At 41.2% G+C, this 25,743-nt stretch overlaps 1 protein-coding gene across 1 annotated transcript in view; it reads right to left on the bottom strand.

Annotated features, from left to right (window-relative positions):
* The window catches only part of LOC124712187 (odorant receptor Or2-like), a 61,480-nt gene that overhangs the window by 13,686 nt on the left and 22,051 nt on the right, over positions 1-25,743 (bottom strand). The window contains exon 3 of the mRNA XM_047242483.1: positions 3,425-3,526. Within this exon, the coding sequence (XP_047098439.1) occupies positions 3,425-3,526 (102 nt within the window). The remainder of the gene's footprint in view (positions 1-3,424; positions 3,527-25,743) is intronic.

The raw sequence follows: 25,743 nt of genomic DNA, 5'->3' as shown, positions 1-25,743 counted from the left end.
ATTCCCGGTTGTTTTAGCAAATATCCTGTCATGCTGTTCCTTCCTCTTGTCAATGATTCTCATATATTCGTATCCTCGCTGATTCTGCGGAGAATGTCCACATTTCTAACCTTACCAGCCCACCGAATGTTCAACATTTTTCTGTAGTGCCGCCTCTAAAATGCTTCGATTCCCTTCTGTCCCGATTTTCCCATAGTCCATGTTTCGCTACCATACAATGCTGTGCTGAAAACGTACAATCTCATAAAATTCGTCCTCAAATTTAGGCATATGTGTGATACTAGTAGACTGCTTTTGGCCAGGAAAGCCCTTTTTGCCAGTGCTAGTCTTCTTTTTACCTCCCCCTTCCCACCTACATCATGGGATATTTTTCTGCCTAAGTAGCAGAATTCCTTCATCTAATTCTTAATCCTGTATTCTGATGTTAAGTTTCTTGCTGTTCTCATTTCTCGAATTTCTGATTATCTTTGTCTTTTTCCAGTTTACTCTCAATCCATATTTTGTGCTCATTAGGCATCTCGTAATTCTTGTTCACTCTAGTGAGGACAGCAATGTCATCAGCGAATCTTATCATTGATATCCTTTCACCATGAATTTGAATCCTGTTCTTGAACTTTTCTTTTATTTCCGTCATTATTTCTTCGCTGAAAAGGTTGAACAGTAGGGGTGAAAGACCACATCCCTTTTCAACTCGAGTACTTCGTTCTTCTTCTTGCACTCTTATTGGTCCCTCTTGGTTCTTATACACATTGTATATTACCCGTCTTTCCGTGTAGCTTATCGCTTTTTTTCAGAATTTGGAACATCTTGAACCATTTTACATTATCGAACGCTTTTTAAAAGTCGATAATATTGTTATTATTGTCATTATTATTAATAATAGCATTATTAGCACTATTAGTGCCACCAGTTACTGCAATACAAGTACTGCCATTATTAACTTTATTATTTCAGTCAGTGTTATTTACTCACATTGCCACTTCACTCAGATCATTTCACTACTATTCGTCATATTAAAACATTTTGTTTGGTAACAGTGATGTAAAAAAGAGTGGTTTATTTGCGAAACACGGGAATAATGCAACGGAGGGCCAGATGGCTCTAATGAGATAGGATTAAATGAATAAATAAATACACTAACTACACATACACTGATAAATCAGAATTTTATGACCACTGGCCACTAGCAAGTGGGATGCATTCTGGTGGCGTTTCGGCCACGTAGCGCATTAAGAAAAGTATGTAAGCAGAGCAGAGACGGATGGGGGTTCCCGTAGTGAGTATATGGGCTGAGAATGGAGAAATACACTGAGATAAGCGACTTTGCCAATGGGCAGATTGTTATTAAGCAGAGCCTGTGAACAAGTATCTCGAAAACTGCGATAAGGTTATCGAATTTTCATGTGCTACTGTCGTGAGCATCTAAGGAAAGTGGTAGAAGGGCAGTGAAACTACGACTAGGTGCTAAATGGTTGGACGTCCACGAATCTTCACAGAACGTGGGGTTTGGAGACTTGTCTGCACTCTAGAGGCAGATAAATGGCGATATGTGGCTACTCTGGTGAAAGAGTACAATACCGGTGGACGCACATGTGTGGCGGAGCACACCATTTAGCGCACAGTTTGAACAAGGGGCTCTGCACTCCCACGTGTTCACATGTTGGTCCTGCGACATCGTCAATTACGGGTTTAGCGGGCTCTGGACCATCGAGATTGGACTGTGAGTCATTGGAAACGTGTCAGCTCGGCAGATGAATCACGTGGCTGCTGCCCCAGGCCGACGATCGTCCCCACAAACACCGCCATCTGACCGAACGGCTGCTCAAGCGTCCAGCGTGCCGCGTACGTAAGCTGGTGGGCGCAGTACTATTCTACGAGGGCTATTCGGAAAGTAAGGAACGATAGGTCGTAAAATGGAAAAGCACAGTGTAAATGAAAACTGTTTTATTTGCAACGGTTAGCTACACCTTCCAGCTACTTCTGTACACAGTTGCCGTTCAGACTCAGGCATCTGTCGTAGCGTTGTACCTACTTTTCAGTTCCCTCGTTATAGAAGACAGCCGCCAGTGATTTCGACAATTTTCTAGTCTAGACTGCAGCTCGTTGTCTAAGTCAAAATATTGTCTTCATAGTCAGCGGTTCATGTGAGCAGAGATGAACCTCAGGGTAGCCAATTACGGGCTGTATTGTGGGTGATCAAAAACTTCAAATCGAAAACGCTGCAAGAGCATCTTCATTGCTCCTGCAGACTGCGGCCGAGAATTGTCATGTAGAACGAACCGCATGACAGTTAAGTCATGTGGATCGCATAGCTTCAGGCGAAATCTTTCGCAAACACCTCACACTTGTCGAGAGACACTACTTAGCAGCCATCTTTACGTTCTCACTGCGAGGTCAGGACTGAAAAAAGTGACATGATGCGATCGACAGGCGTACCAGACACAGTGCCCAGCGCATCTGTGCAAAGCTTCATCAGATTTTCACTGTATTTTCCATTTCGCGACCGATCGCACCTTACTTTCCGAATTACCCTGGTATGATAGACGTTCTCCTGCGCTTGCATGGAACATGCGACAGTAATCGAAGACACCAGGTCAACTGCGAACCACCAGCATCCTATCATGCTTGATGTCTTCCCTGACGATGATTTTGCCTTTCAGCAGTATAATTGTCAGTTTCTCGAAGCTCGAATCAGGCTACCGTACTTGGAGGAGAGTGAAAGTCATGTTAATGTTTTGGTAACTAAATTCACCTGATATGAATGTACACAAATCAGAGGACAGTTATTACGGAAATTACATGACTTGTGCGTAGTTACCTGGTGCCACATAGCTCCAGAAATCTTACAACGAACTTTAGAATCGGTAATAAGCAGAATTGGTGATACACTGCGCTACGAAGATGGCCCATAATTAAGCAAGTGGTCATAATGTTTCGTTTCGTCAGTATGTATGAAAACACACGTGTTGAAGTAAAGATTCTGTTATGGGGGAGGAAAGAAAACATTAGCTACAAGATGAGGTCCCAGGGCTCGCCACCAGTAATTCATTTTTCTTTTAAGGAGAGAAATAGAGGGAAGAGGTGGGAGTGGAGAAGGGACAGAAGGCACTCGAAGTGCTACTAGAGTTACTTGAAAGAAAAGCGAGTAATATCATGTTTGACAGAATGGGGGGGGGGGGGGGGAGAAAGGTAGGGCGATTAGAACGAAGGTAACAAGAACTTAATGAGGTTCAGGGTAGACTGTTTGAATACCTATCGTAAATTTATATAGACATGGCCTTAACAAAATAGAATTCGTACACAAATTTAAAAAAAAGTCTCACACGACTGATCTATAAGCACCGAGTCAGATATGTGTGTTCCTCAACAACATTGATTCCGACGGTGTTGTTTTGCAGTTGCCAAATCTTCGACATGTGCCTACCTGCTCGGTTACGTTGTGTGCGGCCCAGCAATACAGGAACACCTGCCCACCTGGCACTGGAAGGAAAGACGCGCACTTGAGCACTGCAGTGAAGTCTGTACTCTGCAAAAATAAAAATATGTCTCAGTAGAAAAGTTAAGTGGTGGAATGCAGCAATTATCATAATTGAGTACCAATTCTCAAGCTACTGAAAATGAAGCGCTATGAAGATTCTCTCAATAGTACATAATAATATATCGTGAAGTAATATTATCACTGACATAGTTCGGTTTATATTTGCTACATTATCGTTGTATAGGGTGCCATACCTAAATCGATAAAAATGGAACACTTGTCGGGTCACTTTGTCGTCCGCCTGTCTGCCAGTCAGTCAGTCAATCTGTCAGCCTGTGTGTCCGACTGTTAGAAACCCTTTTCCTCAGGAACGGGTAGAAGTATTAAGTTGAAATTTATGTCACAAACTAAGGCCCACAGTCATTGGCGGTGCAAGAAGTACAAGTAAGAAATTGAAGTAAGAAATTGAAGTTTCTAAGTCAATGCAATCAAAAAATGGCATTTATATCACATATTTTGATAAACCAAAACTCACTCTTCAGAACCTATAGGGTACTTCCTGTTGACCTAGACTCACGAAATTTGACAAGATGCAAGATTTCTAAGTACAAGTGTACCACATTTATACAAGTTATTTATTTTTTTTTTTTGTTGCAATTTGTTATTCGACCGTCTGTCAAGAGCCCTTTTTCTCACAGATGGGCAGAGGTATCAGGTTCAAATTTATGTCACATATTAAGGTCTATATTCCCTTGGCGGTATATTAAATATATGCTCCTAAGTCAATGCAGTGAAAACATACGGAGACTTACGCTATCTATTTCGATACTCGTAAACTCCTTGATTAAAACCTATACGGTATTTCCCGTTGACCTAGAATAAGGGGAAATTTGGTAGAAAGCAAAGTTTAACAGTAAAACTAAAAAAAAAAAGGTCGGAAAAGTTGTATCACAAGAAAAAAAAATTTTTTTGGTAATTTGTTTTCCGACAGTCTGTCTGTCGGTCTATTAAGGCCTCCTATTCTCAGTAACGGTTGGCCGTATAGTGTAGAAATTTATTTTAGATACTAGGGTCTACGGTGTCTGCTGGTGTAAGAAACTTAAACTTCTAACTAAATGGTATCAGAAGATACGGCCACTAATGTCGAATATTCTGATACTCGATAGCTATATCAAGATAAATCAAGCATTGCATTACCCGTATATAACAAGGGTAAAAGTACAGACGCCTAATATCGGTTTGTTACAGAATCCTTTAACATGCTCTGAGTCCGAATGTAATAATCTTTCTTGAGACTGAAAAGCTTATGTTCCCCAAACAGCATGGTTTTGGAAAGTGTCGCTCGTGTGAAACTGAGCTATCCCTTTTCTCACATGATAAACTGCGAACTACGGATGAATGTCAAGAGGCAAATTTCATATTTTTAGATATCCGCAAAGCATTTGAAACTGTGCCCCATTGCAGTATGTTAACGATGTTAAGAGCATATGGAATAAGTGCGCAGATATATGGGTAGCTGGAAGACGTCTAAAGTAACAGAACCCGGAAAATATTCATCTGAGACAAGCCTACGTCAGGATTGCCCCACAGAAGAGTGATAGCACCACTGTTGTGCTCTATATACATAAACGATTTGGCGGACAGGGTGGGCAGAAATCTGAAGTTGTTTGCTGATAATGACATGTTGTACGATAAGGCGTCAGAGTTGAGTGACTGTAGGAAGATACAAGACGACCAAATTTCTAGTTCCTGTGATGAATGACAGCTAGCCCTAAATGTGAAAAAATATAAGTTAATGCGGATGAGTAGGAACAATAAACCTATAATTTTCGGATACAATAGTAGTGTCCTGCTTGACACATTCGCGTCGTTTAAGTATCTGGACGTAGCGTTGCAAAACGATATGAAATCTAACGAGCATGTGAAAACTGTGGTAGAGAAGGCGGATAGTTGACTTCAGTTTACTTGGAGAATTTCAGGGATACGTGATTCATCTGTACAGGAGATCGCATATAGGACGCTGGTGCCGTCTATTCTTGAATATTGCTCGAGTGCTTGGGATCCGTACCAGGTCAGATTGAAGAAAGACATCGCAGCAATTCAGAGGCGAGGTGCTCGATTTGTTACCAGTAGGTTCGAACAACACGAAAGTGTTACGGAGATGCTTGGAGAACTCAGATGGGAGCCCCTTGAGGGAACGCAACTTTTTTCTTCGAGGAACACCACTGAGAAAATTTAGAGAGCCAGCAATTGAAGCTGACTGCCGTTCGATCCCACTGTCGTCAACATTACATTGTGCGTAAGGACTGTGAGGATAAAATGCGAGAAATTACGGCTCATATGGAGACATACAGATAGTCCTTTTTCCCTCGCTCTAAAAAGTTCCTGAATGGAAAAGATCTATGAAGTCTACCAGCAATGCAGTTTACGGCGAAAGAAGTGCAGTAACTTACTGGTCATTATTTAATTCATCACCAAGTGACTACAACATGGTTACACGGCTTTACAATGATGTCAACGACAGGCAGCAACATGGTGCCATGGTTACCAACCAAATTCCCTTCCCATTATCACTGCATGAGTCAGTGACAAAATCGCACTTACAAATCAATCGCTACCCTGCCATTATTTACAGGAACATATTTTACGTAAAATTTCTCTTATCGCATGAAATTAGTTACCTTATGTAAACAACAGCTCACTGAAGTAATATTGAATACTTACATGAGAGAACTGGGCAGGAAATGCTGGCGGCGGAGGGGTGGGGGGGGTGGGGGGGGGGGAAGGGGTGGGCGGAGAGCATTACCTGTGTATGTAAAGTGTAAAGCGAACAGTCATCGTCGTGCTGGAAGTCGTCTTTCCAGGAGGAACGCTACGACTGACGTACAGGATGACTGAGAATCAATTTCCCCATTTGCAGCATGGAGCAGTGTGCATAGATTTACGTAGAAGCTGTCCATATCCTTTCCTCCTATAGGTGTTACTAGTAACGTATATAGTGTATATATGTAACCAACGCAGTGTTAACACGCTTTGTGGGACTGCCAAGGGGGAAGTGACGATGAGTCTAGGAAAAAATAACCAACAGCGGGATAACATTCTATGAGTGTAGCAAGGAAAGCTAAAGAAGTCTGAAAAAGGAAATGGAAAGGCTGTACTTAGATACAGTGGGATACAGTGAAGTGAAATGGCAAAGAAAGCGTCCATCTCTTTCGTCACCCAATCTCTGTCAGTCTCCTGAACCCCCTCTCTTTCTCCACCACCTCCATCGCCCACTCTCCCACCACCTCCTTGTGCCCCTTTCTCTGTCCATACCCTATCTCCTCTCTCTTTCAGTTTGCACCTTCCCCTCTCTCTGCCTCCTTTCCTCTAATTCTATCTCTTCGTCTTCCTTTCTTTGTCTGTCTCCTTTTCCATTCTCTCTGTCTATTTCCTCAAGTCCCCTCTCTGTCTGTTCCCTTAGCCCCTCTCTCTATCCATCTACTACTCTTTCCTCTTTCTCTTTCCTTTCTCTGTGCATCTCCACATCTCCTCTCTCTCTGTCAGTTTTCCCCTCCCCCTCTCTGCCCATCTCCTCCTCCCCCCTTCTCTGTCCACGTCATCACGCTCACCCTGGTTGGAGGCTGGCGGTTCTTACCCAAAAAGTATTTCTTTCCAGACTGCTTAAATCGTTTACGATCACATTTTTACCGGTGCTTTGCCCGTGTATACACATGCCAACTATAATTCACAAATATTTAACACATTTCACATGTGTTTTTACACTCAAATCATCTGTATCCCTAGCTAATTTCGCCCTGCAGTTTCATTTTCACTTAGCTCGACTTGCATGATGTTATACTCTTGAGCGATGTGCTGTACAGTGATACAATTTTGCAGGTTCATCCAGCTGTATGTGGCTATAGTCTACCAAATGTTTTGTGATTAGAGTTAGTAGTAAAGGTGTATGAAATGAAAATGTGATACACAATGACGCGGTTTTCACGCATTTCAGTGTTTATGACGCCGCATTTCCTGAACTAGATGTCGTTCGACGATATAGTTTTTCTGGTACATTCGGTGGCAAGTGCGAATACTTTCCGCCAAATTTGTCACGAATACAGTTAGTAATAAGGAAGTGATACGCTACAACGTCATTATTCAAGCGACAGTTTTGGGATCGTCAGCGAGAAAAAGTTTTCTAACGGTTTTAAATTATGTGTAAAATTTGTTGCAAGCCCTTTAAGTGCTCTCATTCTCAAATACTGGATAAATAAAGTCAATGGGTTTTTCAAATATTCCAGTCTGATAGGTAGGTATGTCGTACCTCCACAGTAAGTGATATGCCTAAAAAGTTTGTTTGAAATTCTTCCAGTGGTTCAAATGTGGAACATAGGTATACAGATACACACATACATATATACGTACGTCCATTTTTATAATATGTATGGATATTAACAGCAGCAGAAAGTGGCGTAACGGTACTAGGATTCGTAATGAAAAGGGATATTCTCATCAGACTCCACAGTTGACCAACTCCACCAGTGACATTTCAGATATACATGCCAACGTTGCAAACAGTGTTTATGACGCCGCATTTCCTGAACTAGATGTCGTTCGACGATATAGTTTTTCTGGTACATTCGGTGGCAAGTGCGAATACTTTCCGCCAAATTTGTCACGAATACAGTTAGTAATAATAGACGTCGCAAGCTGAAGGTGAAGAGATAGAGAAATAGAGAAAGTGTCAAATGACGTTGATATGGTAATACATAGAAAGTATATGAAGACACTGAACTGCTAATTCACTATGTACAGGGCGATGAAAATCTAATAACCACGTGGACTGGAATGGGCGTATAGAGGAAGGAAGAAAGAGTAACGGGAGCATATGGACTTGACAGAAGGAATGAGAGCAGAGAAAGAGTAATTGAGATTTGCAATAAAAATGGTAAAAGCGAGTAACTTAAACCGGGGTCTAGGGGTAGCATCTTTGACTAGCAATTAAAACATTCTCGGTCGCGGGTTCGAAACCCTCCGCGGCTTTGATCAATAATTGGCATTGGCGGCCGAAGACTTCCGATATAAGGGGTCACCCTCATTTTGCCAACGGCCATGTCAAAGAGGGTGGAGGACCGGACAGAGGTTAAGAGCACTCTCTTGCCCTTGGGGTGGGAAACTGCCCCTAATCAGCAATGATCAACGGCATGAGGATGCAGAAGGCAATGGAAACCACTGCACTGAAGACACATGAGACGTATCCAGAGGACGTGTAGCCTGTAATTAAGAAACAGTCATGATGATCTGTGCATTGGCAAAATATTCCGGAATAGCCCCCAATCGGGTCTTCGGGAGGGGACAGCCAAGGGGTAATTGACCATGAGAAAAAGATTGCGTCATCAACTTAGGATAACAATCTACGTGTCGGGGCGTGGAATGTTAGAAGATTGAATGTGGTAGGGAAGCTATAAAATTTAAAGGCTCAATCTGGATATAGTAGGGGCCAGTGAAGTGAAAAGGAGAGAAGACAACATTATCTGATCAGATGACTATATGGAATTATCAGTGACAGCTCAAAATGGTATAACGGTAATAGGATTCGTTGTGAAGAGGAAAGTGGGGCAGAGTGTGTGCTCCTGGCCGGCCGGAGTGGCCGAGCGGTTGTAGGCGCTTCAGTCTGGAACCACGTGACCGCTGCGGTCGCCGGTTCGAATCGTGTCTGTGGCATGGATGAGTGTGATATCCTTAGGTTAGATAGGTTTAAGTAATTCTAAGTTCTAGGGGACTGATGACCTCACAAGTTAAGTCCCATAGTGCTCAGAGGCATTTGAACCATTTTTTGTGCTCCTGTGAAGCGTTCAGTGATAGAGTTGTACTTATCAGAATCGGCAGCAAACCAACACCGACAACGATAATTCAGGTATACATGCAGACGTCGTAAGCTGAAGGTGAAGAGATAGAGAAATAGAGAAAGTGTCAAATGACGTTGATATGGTAATACAGCACGTAAAGAGAGATGAAAATCTAATAGTCATGGCAGATTGGAACGCAGCTATAGGGGAAGTGGCAGAAGGATAGGTTACGGGACAATATGGGCTTCGGACAAGGAGTGAGAGAGGTGAATGACAAATTGAGTTCTGTAGTAAATTTCAGTTAGTAATAGCGAATACTCTGTTCACATGGGGAGGATGTACATTTGCAAAGCGCCAGGTGATTTGAAAAGATTTCAGATAGATCTCACCATGGTCCGACAGAGATTCTCAAATCAGATACTGGCTTGTAAGGCGTACCCAGGAGCAAATATAGACCGAGATCACTATTTAGTAGCGATGAAGTGCGGCCTGAAGTACTGGTACAGAAGTACCAAGGAACAACGCGATACACATGAAATTCTCTAAGGGTATACGTACAGCAATAAGGAATAGCTCAGGAGGCATTACAGTTGAAGAGGAATTGAGATCTCTAAAAAAGACAGTTACTGAATTTGGAAAGAAAAACATAGGTACAAAGAAGCTAACCGCAAAGAAACCATGGGTAACAGAAGAACTACTTCAGTTCATCGATGAAAGAAGGAAGTACAAGAACATTCAGGTAAGTTAAGGAATACAGAAATACAAGACGCTGAGGAATGAAATAAATAGGAAGTGCTGGGAAGCTAAGACGAAATGGCTGCAAGAAAAATGTGAAGAAATCGAAAAAGAAATTATTGTCGGAAGGACTGATTCAGCATATAGAAAAGTCAAAGCAACCTTTGGTCAACTTAAAAGCAATGGTGGTAACATTAAGATTGCAATGGGAATTCCACTTTTAAATGCAGAGGAGAGAGCGAATAGGAGGAAAGAGTACATTGAAGGCCTCTATGAGGAGAAGGATTTGTTTGATGTGATAGAATAAGAAACAGGAGTAGATTTAGAAGAGACGGGGGATCCAGTATTAGAATCAGAATTTAAAAGAGCTTTGTAGGACTTAGGGTCAAATAAGGCCAAAGAGATTGATAACATTCCATCAGAATTTCTAAAATCGTTAGTTTAAGTGACAACAAAACTACTATTAACTTTGGTGTGCATAATGTCTGGCGAAATACCATCAGACTTTCGGAAAAATAACATCCACACAAATTCAGAGACTACAAGAGCTGGCAAGTGCGAGAATTATCGCACAATCATCTTAATAGCTCATGCATCCAAGTTGCTTACAGGAATAATTTACAAAATAATGGAAAATAAAATTTAGGGTAAGTCAGATGACGATCTGCTTGACTTTACGAAAGGTAAAGGCACCAGAGAGGCAATTCTGACGTAGTGGTTGATGATGGAAGCAAGATAAATCAATACACGTTTATAGGATTCGCCAATGTCAAATGGTGCAAGAGTTTAGAAATTTTAAGAAAATTAGGGGTGAGCTATAGGGAGAGATGTGTAATATGCAATATGTACAAGAGCCAAGAGAGAATAATAAGACTGGACGACAAAGAAAGAACTGTTCGTATTAAAAAGGGTTTAAGACAAGAATGTAACCTATCGCCCCTACTATTCAATCTGTACATCGAGGAAGCAATGATGGAATTAAAAGAAAGGTTCGGGAGTGGAATTAAAATTCAAGGTGAAAGGATGTCAGTGCTACGATTCGCTGTTGAGATTTCTGTCCTCGGTGAAAGTAAAGAACAATTACATGGTCTCCTGAATGGAATGAACATTCTAATAAGTGCAGAATATGGACTGAGGCTAAATCGAAGAAAGACGAAAGTAATGAGAGCAGCGAGAAACTTAACATCAGGATTGATGATCACGAAGTAGTTAAAGTTAAGCAATTCTGCTACCTAGGCAGCAAAATAACCAATGACGGACGGAGCAAGGAGGACATCAAAAGCAGACTAGCTATAGCAAGAAAGGCATTCCTAGCCAAGAGAAGTCTACTAATATCAAATTTCGGTCTTAATTTGAGGAAGAAATTTCGGAGAATGTACGTCAGCACCACAACAATGTATGGTAGTGAAACGTGGACTGTGGGAAAACAGGAACAGAAGAAAATCGAAGCATTTGAGATGTGGTGCTACAGACAAATGTCTAAAATTCGGGGGACTGATAAAGAATGAGGAGATGCTGCACAAGATCTGAGAGGAAAGGAATATGTGCAAAACGCTGAAAAGTAGAAGGGACAGCATGATAGGACATGTGTTAAGACATCTGGGAATAACTTCCATGGTACTAGAGGGAGTTGTAGAGGGTAAAATCTGTAGATGAAGACAGAGATTGAAATACATATAGCAAATAACTGACGACGTAGGATGCAAACGCTACTTTGAGATGAAGAGGTTGGCACAGGAGAGGAATACCTGGTGCGCCACATCATACCAGTCAGGAAACTGATGACTCAAAAAAAAAAAAAAAAAAAAAAAAGTAACAACTCTAGAATCACAAGAAGAAAGAAGAGGACAAATACAGGACAAACTGCAGGGACGTATTCCTAACTAGTAATGGAGGAAAAAAAAGGTCCTATGAACATATGTGCCTGCAACGAAGTATAGAGCTGCATCTCATCCACATCTCAAGTGATGCTCGCAGCAGCCTCCATGGATTTGCAAGTGACAGGGACAAAGCGGTTGTCAGGCAAGATACACATAATACTAATTTGGCGTACACCATGTCGGCGGGCCACTTGCCAGGAACTTTACTGTGGTCTGTCTCAATATCCCGTAGAATTTGGTCCTCCAAATCTGGTGTACGCACAGCCCGCCGTCTCCCTGCACGTTCGTCGGTCTGAAAGGGTCCCTGATCACACTAACGTCCAAACCGGGCTTTAACTCTTTTGTGATATGGTTGGTGACTGTGAAGGTGCTTGTTTTGGTACAACCGTGCTGCCTCTCAACCGTTTGCATGTGTTTGGTCATAAACAAAGACCATCTCGGCTCGTTCCCGACATGAAAATCGGGACTTTCTGCTGCTTACAGTACTTAATCACACAGCCTGAAACACACAAGGAACACACGGCACGTTTACAGAGTTGCTATCATACTTCAGCGCAATCTGCCGTGACAACGATACATTTCCAATCAAGAATCCGTTTCTTTATTGATGTTCACTCTGTATTTCGATAAGATCCGGAGAAATCGGAAGATTCCAGCTGGATTACGTCCTGGACCGACAGAGATTTCAAAATCAAATGTTTATAAGGGGCGTTCCAAAAGAAACGAGCCAGAGGCATAATGAAAGAAATCAGTACCTGTGTGTTAGAAGTATTGACCTTGGCTGTTGAGACACTCATCCCACTGTGAGATAAAGCGGTGAATGGCTGTCTCATAAAATTCCCAGGCCTGCGATGTTTACTAGTTCCGCATGTACAGCTGGACGTCGTCGTCCGAGGTGAATCGTTTGCCCCTCACAGCCTTTTTAAGGAGACCAAAAATGGCGTAATCACAAGGAGTGAGGTCCGGACTGTATGGAGGGTGGCCGAGTACCTCCCATTTGAATTTCTGCAGGAGTGCCGCGACTGTGTTGGCCGTAAGAGGCTTTGCATTGCCGTAGAGTAGAATGACCCCACAGTTGAAATTGCATGGTCGTTTTGATTTGATCACGTGGCAAAGGGTGGTCAAGGTTTGCGAGTAATGCTGGGCTTTCCCGTGCTGCAGGAAGTGAATCAGAAGGGGGCCATCTTGGTCAAAAAAGAACGTCAGCATAACCTTTCCTGCACTCGTGTGGATGACGTTCGCTTTTTTTGGTGACGTTGACCCTGGATGCTTCCACTGGGGACTCTGACGTTTTGTTTTTGGTTCAAAATGATAACACCATGACTCATCTCCAGTGATTAATCGTGCCAGGAACAGATTCCCTTCCCGAGCATCGCGCGGCAGATGAGCAAGAAAGTGGCCATTCGACATGCTTCCAGTGAGGTTGAAGACTGTGGGGCACCCATTTGGCGCACACTTTGCGCATGTGCAGTCATTCCTTCATGATGGTCTGAACTCTTCCGACGCTCAATCCGACCACGGGGGCTATGGCTTTCACTGTCACTCGGCGGTCCTGGGTAATGAGTGCATCCAACAGGAGGACGATGCCATCGGTAGTGCAGTGTGGTGCTCCAGACCGTGCATCATCGGCTAACGACACCCGTCCTTCGCTGAAGCGCTTGTGCCACGCCTCGACCCTCGCAAGGGACGGGCAGTATTCGCCGTACACTTGTCCAATTTGTCGATGAATGTCTGTTCCTCCTGCTCCTTAGGCTGTGAGAAAACGAATAGAACCTCTTTACCTATTTTGGTGACGCCTCCATTTCGCTGTTTGCATTGCGACTGGCGACTTTCGACGATTGATGCATGCTCCTGCTAGCTCTGTATAGTCACGTGACGTGCACGTGCGCGCTCTAATGACGAGCTGTGAACTTTCACGCTCTGGTCGGAGCCCCACCTCGTTACACACGCCACGATATCACCCTCCTGTCACCGGTTTGCGCATTCCAGACTCTGGCTGTTTCTTTTTGAACACCCCTTATAATGGTAAGGTGTACCGAGGTACATATACAGGGTGTTACAAAAAGGTACGGCCAAACTTTCAGGAGACATTCCTCACACACAAATAAAGAAAATATGTTATGTGGACATGTGTCCCGAAACGCTTAATTTCCGTGTTAGAGCTCATTTTAATTTCTTCCACCTACGCTCAATGGAGCACGTTATCATGATTTCATACGGGATACTCTACCTGTGCTGCTAGAACAAGTACGACACAACATGTGGTTCATGCACGATGGAGCTCCTGCACTTTTCAGTCGAAGTGTTCGTACGCTTCTCAACAACAGATTCGGTGACCGATGGATTGGTAGAGGCGGACCAATCCCATGGCCTCCACGCTCTCCTGACCTCAACCCTCTTGACTTTCATTTATGGGGGCATTTGAAAGCTCTTGTCTACGCAACCCCGGTACCAAATGTAGAGACTCTTCGTGCTCATATTGTGGACGGCTGTGATACAATACGCCATTCTCCAGGGCTGCATCAGCGCATCAGGGATTTCATGCGACGGAGGCTGGATGCATGTATCCTCGCTAACGGAGGACATTTTGAACATTTCCTGTAACAAAGTGTTTGAAGTCACGCCCGTACGTTCTGTTGCTGTGTGTTTCCATTCCACGATTAATGTGATTTGAAGAGAAGTAATAAAATGAGCTCTAACATGGAAAGTAAGCGTTTCCGGACACATGTCCACATAACATATTTTCTTTCGTTTTGGGTGAGGAATGTTTCCTGAAAGTTTTCTGTACCTTTTTATAACACCCTGTATAGTCTGAGATCACAATTCAGTAACGATGACTTATGGACTGAAATGTAAGAGAAGCATCTGGAACAATCAGTGGGGAAAGGAGTGGGAAATTAAGTACTGAAGGAATCATAATGGATGAATTTTAGTTGAAGAGGAACGGACATTTCTAACGAGTGAAATCACAGATATTGGACAGACAAGTATTGATACAGGAAAGGTAAGTGGGAAGAAACCTTGACCATTATTGTGAAGAAACGTTGGGCAACGGACGGAATACCTCAAGTGATCAGGTAATGACAGGAATACACCAATATAAATCCCTTAGGAATGAAATAAATAGGACATTCAGGACGGCCAAGACGAAATGTCTGTAGGAAACATGTGAACAAATCGAAACAGAAATGATTACTGGAAGGTTGTTGTTGTTGTGGTCTTCAGTCCTGAGACTGGTTTGATGCAGCTCTCGATGCTACTCTATCCTGTACAAGCCTCTTCATCGCCCAGTACCTACCGCAACCTACATCCTTCTGAATCTGCTTAGTGTATTCATCTCTTGGTCTCCCTCTACGATTTTTACCCTCCACGCTGCCCTCCAATACTAAATTGGTGATCCCTTGATGCCTCAGAACATGTCCTACCAACCGATCCCTTCTTCTAGTCAAGTTGTGCCACAAACTTCTCTTCTCCCCAATCCTATTCAATACTTCCTCATTAGTTATGTGATCTACGCATATCGACTCAATATTGTAGAAAAAAAAACAGCTTTCGTTGAAATTAAAAGCAAGCAAACACCAAGAGTGCGAAGTAAATTCCACTGTTTAATGCATACGAAAGAGCGATTAGATGGAATGAATACATTGTGCGCCGCTATATGGGAGAGGACATTTCTGATGACACGACAGAAGAGGAAACTGGAGTCAGTAAGGGAAACATACGCGATCTAGTTTTAGAGTCAAAATTAAAAAGAGCCTTTGCGGTCTTGAGATCTAATGAAGCAGAAGGGACAGATAACTTTCCATAGAACTTTCTACAATCGTCCGGGCAAACGGCAACCAAACGACTATTCAAGTTTGAAAGTAGAATGTATGAGGCAAAGCGCAAAGATTTCCAAGACTCTATGAATGGCTCTACTTTCTCTACACAATTCTTGAGAAGCTGTCAGCAGGCTGTCTAATGAATGTACTTGACCCCCTATACTAACTGTTCCGAGATAAGGGCATATCCACACATTTTAGGAAAAGTATCATCCACACAATTCCTAAGTTCGCAAGAGTCGACAAGTACGAGAAATATCTCACAATCAGCGTAACAGTATGTGGGGCGGCGGATGCGTTGGAATAAGAATAAATCTACTGTTGTATAAACGCTTGCGTGTTGAATCAGTTTCTAGCTTTTAGAATGTTGTTAATGCTGTCTTTTGCCGTTCTCAACACTGGCTCTCTATTTACTTCGTGGCCCCCAGAAAGTGATTTAATAAAACTTGGAGCCAGTAAATAGATATCCTAGTGCCCACTTTGCCTGAGAATGTTCTTATAGCTGCAGCTTATAGCTCTGAGGAATTAGGAGATTGTCCGGGATTTCTAATCAAAAACGGTTTTCCAAAATAGTTGAGTATATTCTGAAATTCACTGATAAAAACCACAAGTATCCCTGCAACCTAACTAACAGAGCAGTTCAGAGTCTAATGCGCTGATGCAACTATAAATGTCCGAATTAAATGTTAAAAAAGAATGCTCGCCATAATTTGATGAAAATATTTCATCAAACGCCACGCTAAATTTTTGGTAGAATGACTGTCCCGCGACGGCACGTGAAAATACGACAATACGCAAACTGAAGCTAGTTAATGAAAATCATTCCAGAATTAACACTTCACATGAAATGTTCTCATGGTTCCGCGTATCTCTAGTAACTTAATACGGCACCCGAGGCTGTTTGTAGCAGATACACTGATGCGACGCGACTACCGACACAGATGGCGTGTCATTCAGCGTCTGGAGAGAACTGGGGCCTTGCTTCCTCGCGCAGTGTTCTTATATATAAAGCCGCGGTGCGGACGGCTGAGGGATCGCCTGATCAAATCCGCTCTCCCGACTAGCCGCTGGGCTAGTAACGCACCACTTCAAGATACATAATAATTTATAGCTTCTTTGGCTGATGGCCGAAGAATCTCTTAATTTAAACGTGCATTCAGCACGCAAGTAAGTATTGATAATAAAATTTTGACGTGGCTAAGTTAAATACTTTAGGCGAGAGAATTAATTTAATTGCCCTGCACGCACTAGATGAGCTCTGAACTGGCCCTGTTGAGATCCGCTATCGCTATAATTTTATAGGTATTAAAAAGAAACTTTACACATCTTCATAATCATAGCGGACCTCCAACCTATTTAAATCTAAACAACCTAGCCTTATTTACTAGCCTACTTAATCTATCTTGCTTCCTTCAGTTTTGAGACGAAAACCAGAAAATCATGAATTTCCACTAAAGTCTTAATTTGTGAAATCCAAAGTACTGTTTTTATTAAATCATTATGAAAGATGAATCTAAATATAAATTTTGAAGTCTCTAGCTCTTTTCTGTTGCGCCAATGATTTTTCCAGAAAAACGTCCAAATCTCGGAAATGGCTGAAGTTATCGAACTGATATTTAACACACATTAATTTAGTAATATTCCTGACATGCTAGAAAAGTTTTAGTTCATTTGCTTGATTTTTAAGGTATTGCGCAACATTTATGACGTCAGAGCTAGTTACAGCAGACTGGCTGACACACAATGGAAACTGATGTGAATTTACTACAGCGTGAGTAGGCTGCTTCCCTACATCACCCTCTACTTAAATTTTTTTGTTTATGAATGTTAATGAATGAAAAAAAAATTTAATTACAAAAAGGGAAGCAAGAGTACAGTTTAACTTCCTATGAAACATTAAAATTGAAATATAAACCTGTATAAACATTAAAGAAATCTGATTACCTACATTAATTATTTAAATTGTAGGCATGTTCACTGCCTTTTAAACAATGTCATTACTCAAAATTTTAAGCAAAGTCAACGAAATATTTTGGCATACATATTGCCTTAGACAAATAAACACATAAAAATTGAAAAATTATGAAAATCTTAGATCCATTAAATACATTAAATACATTTTTACATACACAAATTCAAAGAAAATAACATGATACATAAACAGATGATTATCTCTTAGCAGTCTTTTCTAAACCTGAAAGAAAAGTTTACAAATAATTTTTTACACACGTGGTTGTAGCCGCTTTGGCTGGCGTCCTACACTTCCATTCACAAGGGTAGAGGAGGGGAAGTTGCTATGGTGTGCGTCCTTCTCGATCTCTCTAAATTACATGGGGGAAAGGGGAGGGGCACTGTGAGTTGTGTCCAAGTCACTCCACGCTTTCATGCAGCTACCAGGCTGCCATTATCTGGTTTGTCCTGTAGAACAAACAAAAAGAGTGCCTCAGACTCTGTTCACTTAATATCTAAGGGTGGATCACAAAGAAATGGGGATATATACATTTTATCCTCTAATATGTTGCTGGAACAAAGTTAACAGAATTTTTTTTTCAATTCTACTCTCGTGGTTACTTAATTGTCATAATCGATAAACAAATGGCTCAAAACGCCGTTAGTCACGTATTAGAGAAAATTTATGCTCCTAAGGCAAACAATCATAAATCATATTTAATCTGAATTTATTATTTCTGGGCCGGAACACTGAACCAATGCTCGGTACATTCCTGACAAATCTGCATTTTATTTACTTAACTGACTCATCTTTGATTACTTTATTCTTAGAGATAGTATGAGTATGATTAGTGGTTGTTTTCTCAGCTTCCATGTACATGTGAGTAACTTTTGGTAATAGTACAGTTGTGAGTGTTCAAAACACACTACGTTTAGTTGACTACTAAATCCACTTATTGGTCCTCTGCTGTTGTCAGTTCCACATCTGCAATTAGGTTTTTACTTACTTTGAAGTGTACTCATGCTGAGCTAAAATAGTGTTTCACGTCTATCAGTATGTTATTTATTTATTTTGCTAGTGTATGTACTTATTTAACACTCACTCTATTAATATTTAAAGCATAGGATAGCACATTTATTTCGTATTCATAGTGTATTGCAGCTGATTAGTTTGCTCACGTGGCAATCCATTTCCACTCAGTCGGACGCTGAAACCACAGGTAGTCTCTCTCAGACCTACCACTAAACTGCATCAAATAATTATGGACGAGCGTAATGCTATATTCCTTAAACCTATAGGACACCATGAGCTGCTCTGTCTCATCTAACATAAGGGTACCTATGGTCGCATTCACGCCTCCAACTCATAACCTCAATATGTGTAGGTGTATCCTGTCACACACTACACTAAAATAATGGCCAGCTCCAACCTTATAAATACTTCAGGGACGTGTCCTTCACGTCTCTACCACAAACACTGCTCAATTCTATTACTCTGCCTTTCCTTGCTACACCAGGTGAGTTAAATCTTACAACTTATCTGCATATTTTTCATCACTAAGCAATCTCTTTCTTACTATTTATTAGTTAGCTCTAATGCATACACTAGGTTTCACTACCACTTCAGATCCTGCTTGTACATGAATTCATATATCTTTTTAAATTACTGTTGGTGGACCATTTCTAATAAACAACACTTTGTACTTACTATATTACCAGGTTTCTACACATGCTTGTTACTCCAATATATTTTATCTTAATTACTTCATACTTCTCTATTGTTTGTCACTATTAGGTTTGTCACATTAGGTTTTTTTTTTTTTCTAATCGGTGGATAGAATGGTTACGTAACTCATGGCTTGTTAGCCATGACGGAAATTTTTCATGTATGAAAGAAGAGGTCGAAATTTTTGTGGATAGGAAAGAGGAAGAATGAGTGAGACCTGAAATGGGAAAGAAGATCTCACACAGCTGGGACTGCACAGCTGCCACACTGTGTAGAGGTTAAAGAACAACCTCCTCCCTACAGCATTCATTTGTTTAATGCTGTAAAGAAGAGTTAGAAATTTTAGGTGGATAGAAAAGATGAAGAGTGAGTGAGACCTGAAAAGGAAAGAAGATCTCACACAGCTGGGACTGCACAGCTGCCATACTGTGTAGAGGTTAAAGAACAACCTCCTCCCTACAGCATTCATTAGCTTATTATTGACGTGATAATCATACCGGAAAATTTTGTGTTGGAAAGTAGAGGTCGAAATTTTTGGGGATAGGAAAGATGAAGATTGAGTGAGACCTGAAATGGGAAAGAAGATCTCACACAGCTGGGACTGCACAGCTGCCACACTGTGTAGAGGTTAAAGAACAACCTCCTCCCTACAGCATTCAGTGGCTACCTATGAATCTGCCAGGTCGATCTGAAAATACTTTATGATGCTTTTTTAGAACCTGTCTCAGTTCTTCCTTCTGATTGGCGGAAATTTTATCGATTTCCTGCAATTTAGTTTCTATTTTGTCTAAAATAATTGCTTCTTCTTCTTCTTCTGTATTCAGCTTATTGTTATTAAGATTAACACCTTCGTCCCAATACCTCCTATTTTTCAGAACTCGTATAGGCAGCTCCCAAGTTTCATGATCAGTTACTACATGTTTATCACTAAAAGGTACTATAATTACTCCGGTTATTGGCAAGACCATTTTTAACTGGCTTCTTTCAAAGTCAACAACACTCTGATATTTTGACAAGAAATCTATGCCAATTAAAACCTCAATACTGAGATTATTTACAATTAAACATGGATGATCAATTAAATTACCATTAATATTAAAGGGCAGTAAAGCTTCTTGCTTTACCGTTTTTGACACTTTGCCAGTAGCACCAATTATTCTTAGTCCTGATACCCCCATTACTGTAAGCTTGTCCTTACCAGGTAATGCATCAAAGAAGGACTGAGATATTGCACTCACCTCACTTCCACTGTCTAAGAGACAACGTACATTGATACCCAACATATTCACTATTATTATAGGGTGGCTTATTCTAGGTTGTACAGGTGGTTCCTCACATTCATCTAGTAGTTCCTTTTGGATTTGTCTCCAACTAAAGTGATCGACATCTGTCTTCATTACATTTAGGTCACAGTGTGTAGGGGTTTCCTGAATTACATTTTCAGCTGCCTTTTCCAGTCGGTCTATTAATTTTAAATCGAAACACCGCACGACTTCATTACATTTAGTTTGCTGAACATGACCCAAATTACTGTAGTCTGAGCGATTCTGCGCCTCCAGACCGGGCATAATACTAGTTACAGCTAAACCACTTTCACCATTATCGTCGGTTTCCTTCTCAAGTGACAACTGGTCACAGCTACTGGGTTCATCGACCCCAAACAGGCTACCCTCTACATTCTCACTTATCTCCTGTCCTAAATCTATTAGTACATTATCAACATCCTGCACAGGCACTTTAGATAAGAGCACATCATTCTCATCGTAAATATAAGCATGAATTTCTTCTGCTTCTTCACCTGACAATTCAATACTTTGTAGCTCATCCCTATTGTTACACTGCTGCGCCTTCTCTTTCTCTTCCCACTTAGAAAGCGTCTCTAACACGGTATCTATCAAATACTGTGAGTGATCTAATATTTCTGTTGTATCCTTAGGTGCTACCGACATTTCATCCATCTGTTCAGTTTGAGTATTCTGATCTGTCTTACCAATTCCCTTAACTACTGGCTTAGGAAAAGTAACCGCCTGGTGAGCGCCAGTGTCCTCATAGACGGGAACTAGTTTTCCTGCCTCGGCCTACTGCTGTTTCCTTTATTTTCATTATAGTTAACTGGCATAGCATTGCTTTCCGTACAGTGGTTTACATGCATATTTTTGTTTGGCACAACATTACTGTCATTTGAATGCCATTGTTGGTTCTGATAATTATTTCCCCAATTCCTACCTCTCTTAGGACGGCGAACACCTACTGTTCTAATGTTTACATTGCCACTTTGCTCGTTCCTAAAATTACTATTATTGTTATTGGCATTTCGGTTATTACGTGCTTGCTCCTCATTGGCAGCAACACGTTCTACACGTTCCAAATACTCAATGAAACGATCCAGATTGTCTCTAGGGGCAGATATAATTCTAGTTTGCCAATACCATGGCAGTTTGGCTTCAAGACCTAGTATAATCATTTCAGGTTTCAGCTTTTCCGCCAAATGTGACAACCGTGAAATCCATGACCTAGCAAACTCTTTAATTGATTCCTTACCTGCATTGAAGCGTTTTCCACTCCAAAATTCTCTCAACACTTCATTTTGCTTATTGCTAGACCAATACTCATTAATGAAAGCTGTTTTAAACTCCGCTAATGTTTTACACTTTAACATAACATCAGCTGACCAACGCATGGCGTCACCTGCTAAATGGCTTCTAATAAACGAGATTTTCTCTCGTTCAGACCAAGTTGATGGAATCACATCTTCAAAATCGTTCCAGAAATCTAGCGGATGGATATTTTTATCTGGATCGAACCGCAAAAACTGCCGACACCCGATAAAAGCGGCGTTTGCAGCTACAACTTGTTGTACATTACCATTACCAGAAGTTACTGAAGCTACTTTACTTTCAATGTTAGCAATGTTAGTACTGATATTTTCTACTTTCGTTTCAACATTATCTACTCTTTGCACAATATGAGTAGTATCAGTTTTGATTGCTTCTACTTCTGCTTGACATATGTTTACTTTTATATTAACATCTTTAAATCTATCTGAGCACAGTTCAGATTCCGCCTCGATCTTTTCTGTTAACTTGTGCTCCAGCTTCGCATCTTCCATTTGGAAGTCTTTGCGAACCTCAGCAACTTCGGATTTAACTGTTTTATACATTTCAGAAAACTGTTGAGCAACCTTTTTCTTAATATCCTCATGATTGCAATCAATTTTATAGTTCAAACTGTCTAGATCCTCTTTCAACTTATTGCAACCAGCCTTGAAGGTATCGTCCATTACCTCCAACCGCTTATTAAAACTTGTTTGGCTGGCCACAATCTCAGACTTTAATTCAGCTGTCATTCTAGCATTACTGGCTGACATTTTTGCATTACTGGCAGCTATTGCTTGTAATATAACATTTAGATCAACAGCCCCAGCATCTTTGGTTTGCTCACTAGCTGGCTTTTTATCACACTCAGGTGACGAAAAACTAGCTCCAATACCAGAATCATCAAAACTAAATGAAACTTCTGATTGATTAGTCATATCGAACTGCTCCTTCTTAAACTCTACCATCTCTGATGACTGTTTCATTTTTAATTCATCAGAGAAACTATCATCCAATAAATTTACAATTTCTACTTTCTGCTTCACTACAGGGGTCTCTATTATTGAATCATTGCCCCTTCGCACACTACTGTCAGGAGACAATATTTCATATTTCACTTTAACATTACTACTTTCATGCATATTTACACTCGAACCGTTGTCTGGATTTACAGTTCCCTCAACAGACATAGGTTCTGATATAAGTTTAACCTCAGTTTCTTTTGGCGGTTCCATCGCCGACAGTCTTTTAGTGCAGGTTAGTAAAATTTTTAACAGCTTTTCACTTAACTTAGTTCCTTCTGCACGACGTATGGCGTTGCCGGCGCGGCGTACCAGGATTCCTGATGCGACGTGGCACGTTGAACTGCAGACGGCTCTCCGACGGCTGTTGTGTGTTTGCGTGGCCCGCAATTGCAGGCTCTGCGTCGGCTGCTCCAGCGGACGACTGCGGTACGGCGAAACTGGCTTCTCGCGATGCTGGCAGCACCGCTAGACTCAGTGCCAGCTCCGTCAATCCAGATGTGTTGTTAATCCAATTGCGTCGTCCACATGCACACGTAACACTTTCACTGTTTTATACTCAGTTGCGTGTCGCATTCCACTCGCGAATCCGAATAGTTAAAATCACTTTCACTTAGTTGATTTCCCGGCCGATGCACCATATGTGGGGCGGCGGATGCGTTGGAATAAGAATAAATCTACTGTTGTATAAACGCTTGCGTGTTGAATCAGTTTCTAGCTTTTAGAATGTTGTTAATGCTGTCTTTTGCCGTTCTCAACACTGGCTCTCTATTTACTTCGTGGCCCCCAGAAAGTGATTTAATAAAACTTGGAGCCAGTAAATAGATATCCTAGTGCCCACTTTGCCTGAGAATGTTCTTATAGCTGCAGCTTATAGCTCTGAGGAATTAGGAGATTGTCCGGGATTTCTAATCAAAAACGGTTTTCCAAAATAGTTGAGTATATTCTGAAATTCACTGATAAAAACCACAAGTATCCCTACAACCTAACTAACAGAGCAGTTCAGAGTCTAATGCGCTGATGCAACTATAAATGTCCGAATTAAATGTTAAAAAAGAATGCTCGCCATAATTTGATGAAAATATTTCATCAAACGCCACGCTAAATTTTTGGTAGAATGACTGTCCCGCGACGGCACGTGAAAATACGACAATACGCAAACTGAAGCTAGTTAATGAAAATCATTCCAGAATTAACACTTCACATGAAATGTTCTCATGGTTCCGCGTATCTCTAGTAACTTAATACGGCACCCGAGGCTGTTTGTAGCAGATACACTGATGCGACGCGACTACCGACACAGATGGCGTGTCATTCAGCGTCTGGAGAGAACTGGGGCCTTGCTTCCTCGCGCAGTGTTCTTATATATAAAGCCGCGGTGCGGACGGCTGAGGGATCGCCTGATCAAATCCGCTCTCCCGACTAGCCGCTGGGCTAGTAACGCACCACTTCAAGATACATAATAATTTATAGCTTCTTTGGCTGATGGCCGAAGAATCTCTTAATTTAAACGTGCATTCAGCACGCAAGTAAGTATTGATAATAAAATTTTGACGTGGCTAAGTTAAATACTTTAGGCGAGAGAATTAATTTAATTGCCCTGCACGCACTAGATGAGCTCTGAACTGGCCCTGTTGAGATCCGCTATCGCTATAATTTTATAGGTATTAAAAAGAAACTTTACACATCTTCATAATCATAGCGGACCTCCAACCTATTTAAATCTAAACAACCTAGCCTTATTTACTAGCCTACTTAATCTATCTTGCTTCCTTCAGTTTTGAGACGAAAACCAGAAAATCATGAATTTCCACTAAAGTCTTAATTTGTGAAATCCAAAGTACTGTTTTTATTAAATCATTATGAAAGATGAATCTAAATATAAATTTTGAAGTCTCTAGCTCTTTTCTGTTGCGCCAATGATTTTTCCAGAAAAACGTCCAAATCTCGGAAATGGCTGAAGTTATCGAACTGATATTTAACACACATTAATTTAGTAATATTCCTGACATGCTAGAAAAGTTTTAGTTCATTTGCTTGATTTTTAAGGTATTGCGCAACATTTATGACGTCAGAGCTAGTTACAGCAGACTGGCTGACACACAATGGAAACTGATGTGAATTTACTACAGCGTGAGTAGGCTGCTTCCCTACAAGTATACAGCTACATCTACGAATCCAAACTTGGAATATCCATGTAAACATTTTCAAAAAAATATGGCAGAAGGAACAGTCCCCATATTCGTGGAAGGAAGCAAAATTCGTATGCAACTTCAAACCATGGTAGTACTGAACCTGTTCCTGTATTTAAAGACACAGGTCCTTAACGAGTCCATTAGGACAGAACAAATTATCCATCATCAACCGGTCTGAATACCAGTTCCTTAACTGCTCTCAGTGCGGGTACAGAATGAAGAGATTCTTCACTGACTATCTTGCTTTGCTGGAGGCAAGAAATACAGGAAAATGCTAGAAGTACAACTCCATCGATGAGGATTCTGTCGTCGTCTGCCAATATTTGTTCCGTCCTTGTTGTCGTCACACCCTTTTTAGATGTACGTTAACTGAAGTTCAGTCGGAGGGTGTTTCGCAAGAGTTAGTTGTTACTGTAAATCTTCGCTAACGCCACGTAGGTTACAGCCTTCGCTGTAAACTCTCGTATAGCGCTCATAATCTGTAGACAGCTGTACCATTTTATACCTTCTC

Source organism: Schistocerca piceifrons, chromosome 8 (assembly GCF_021461385.2).
Source record: "Schistocerca piceifrons isolate TAMUIC-IGC-003096 chromosome 8, iqSchPice1.1, whole genome shotgun sequence".
NCBI classification, from domain to species: Eukaryota; Metazoa; Arthropoda; class Insecta; order Orthoptera; family Acrididae; genus Schistocerca; species Schistocerca piceifrons.
Note: the sequence above shows the minus strand (reverse complement) of the source record. Positions and strands in the feature narration are given on the sequence as shown.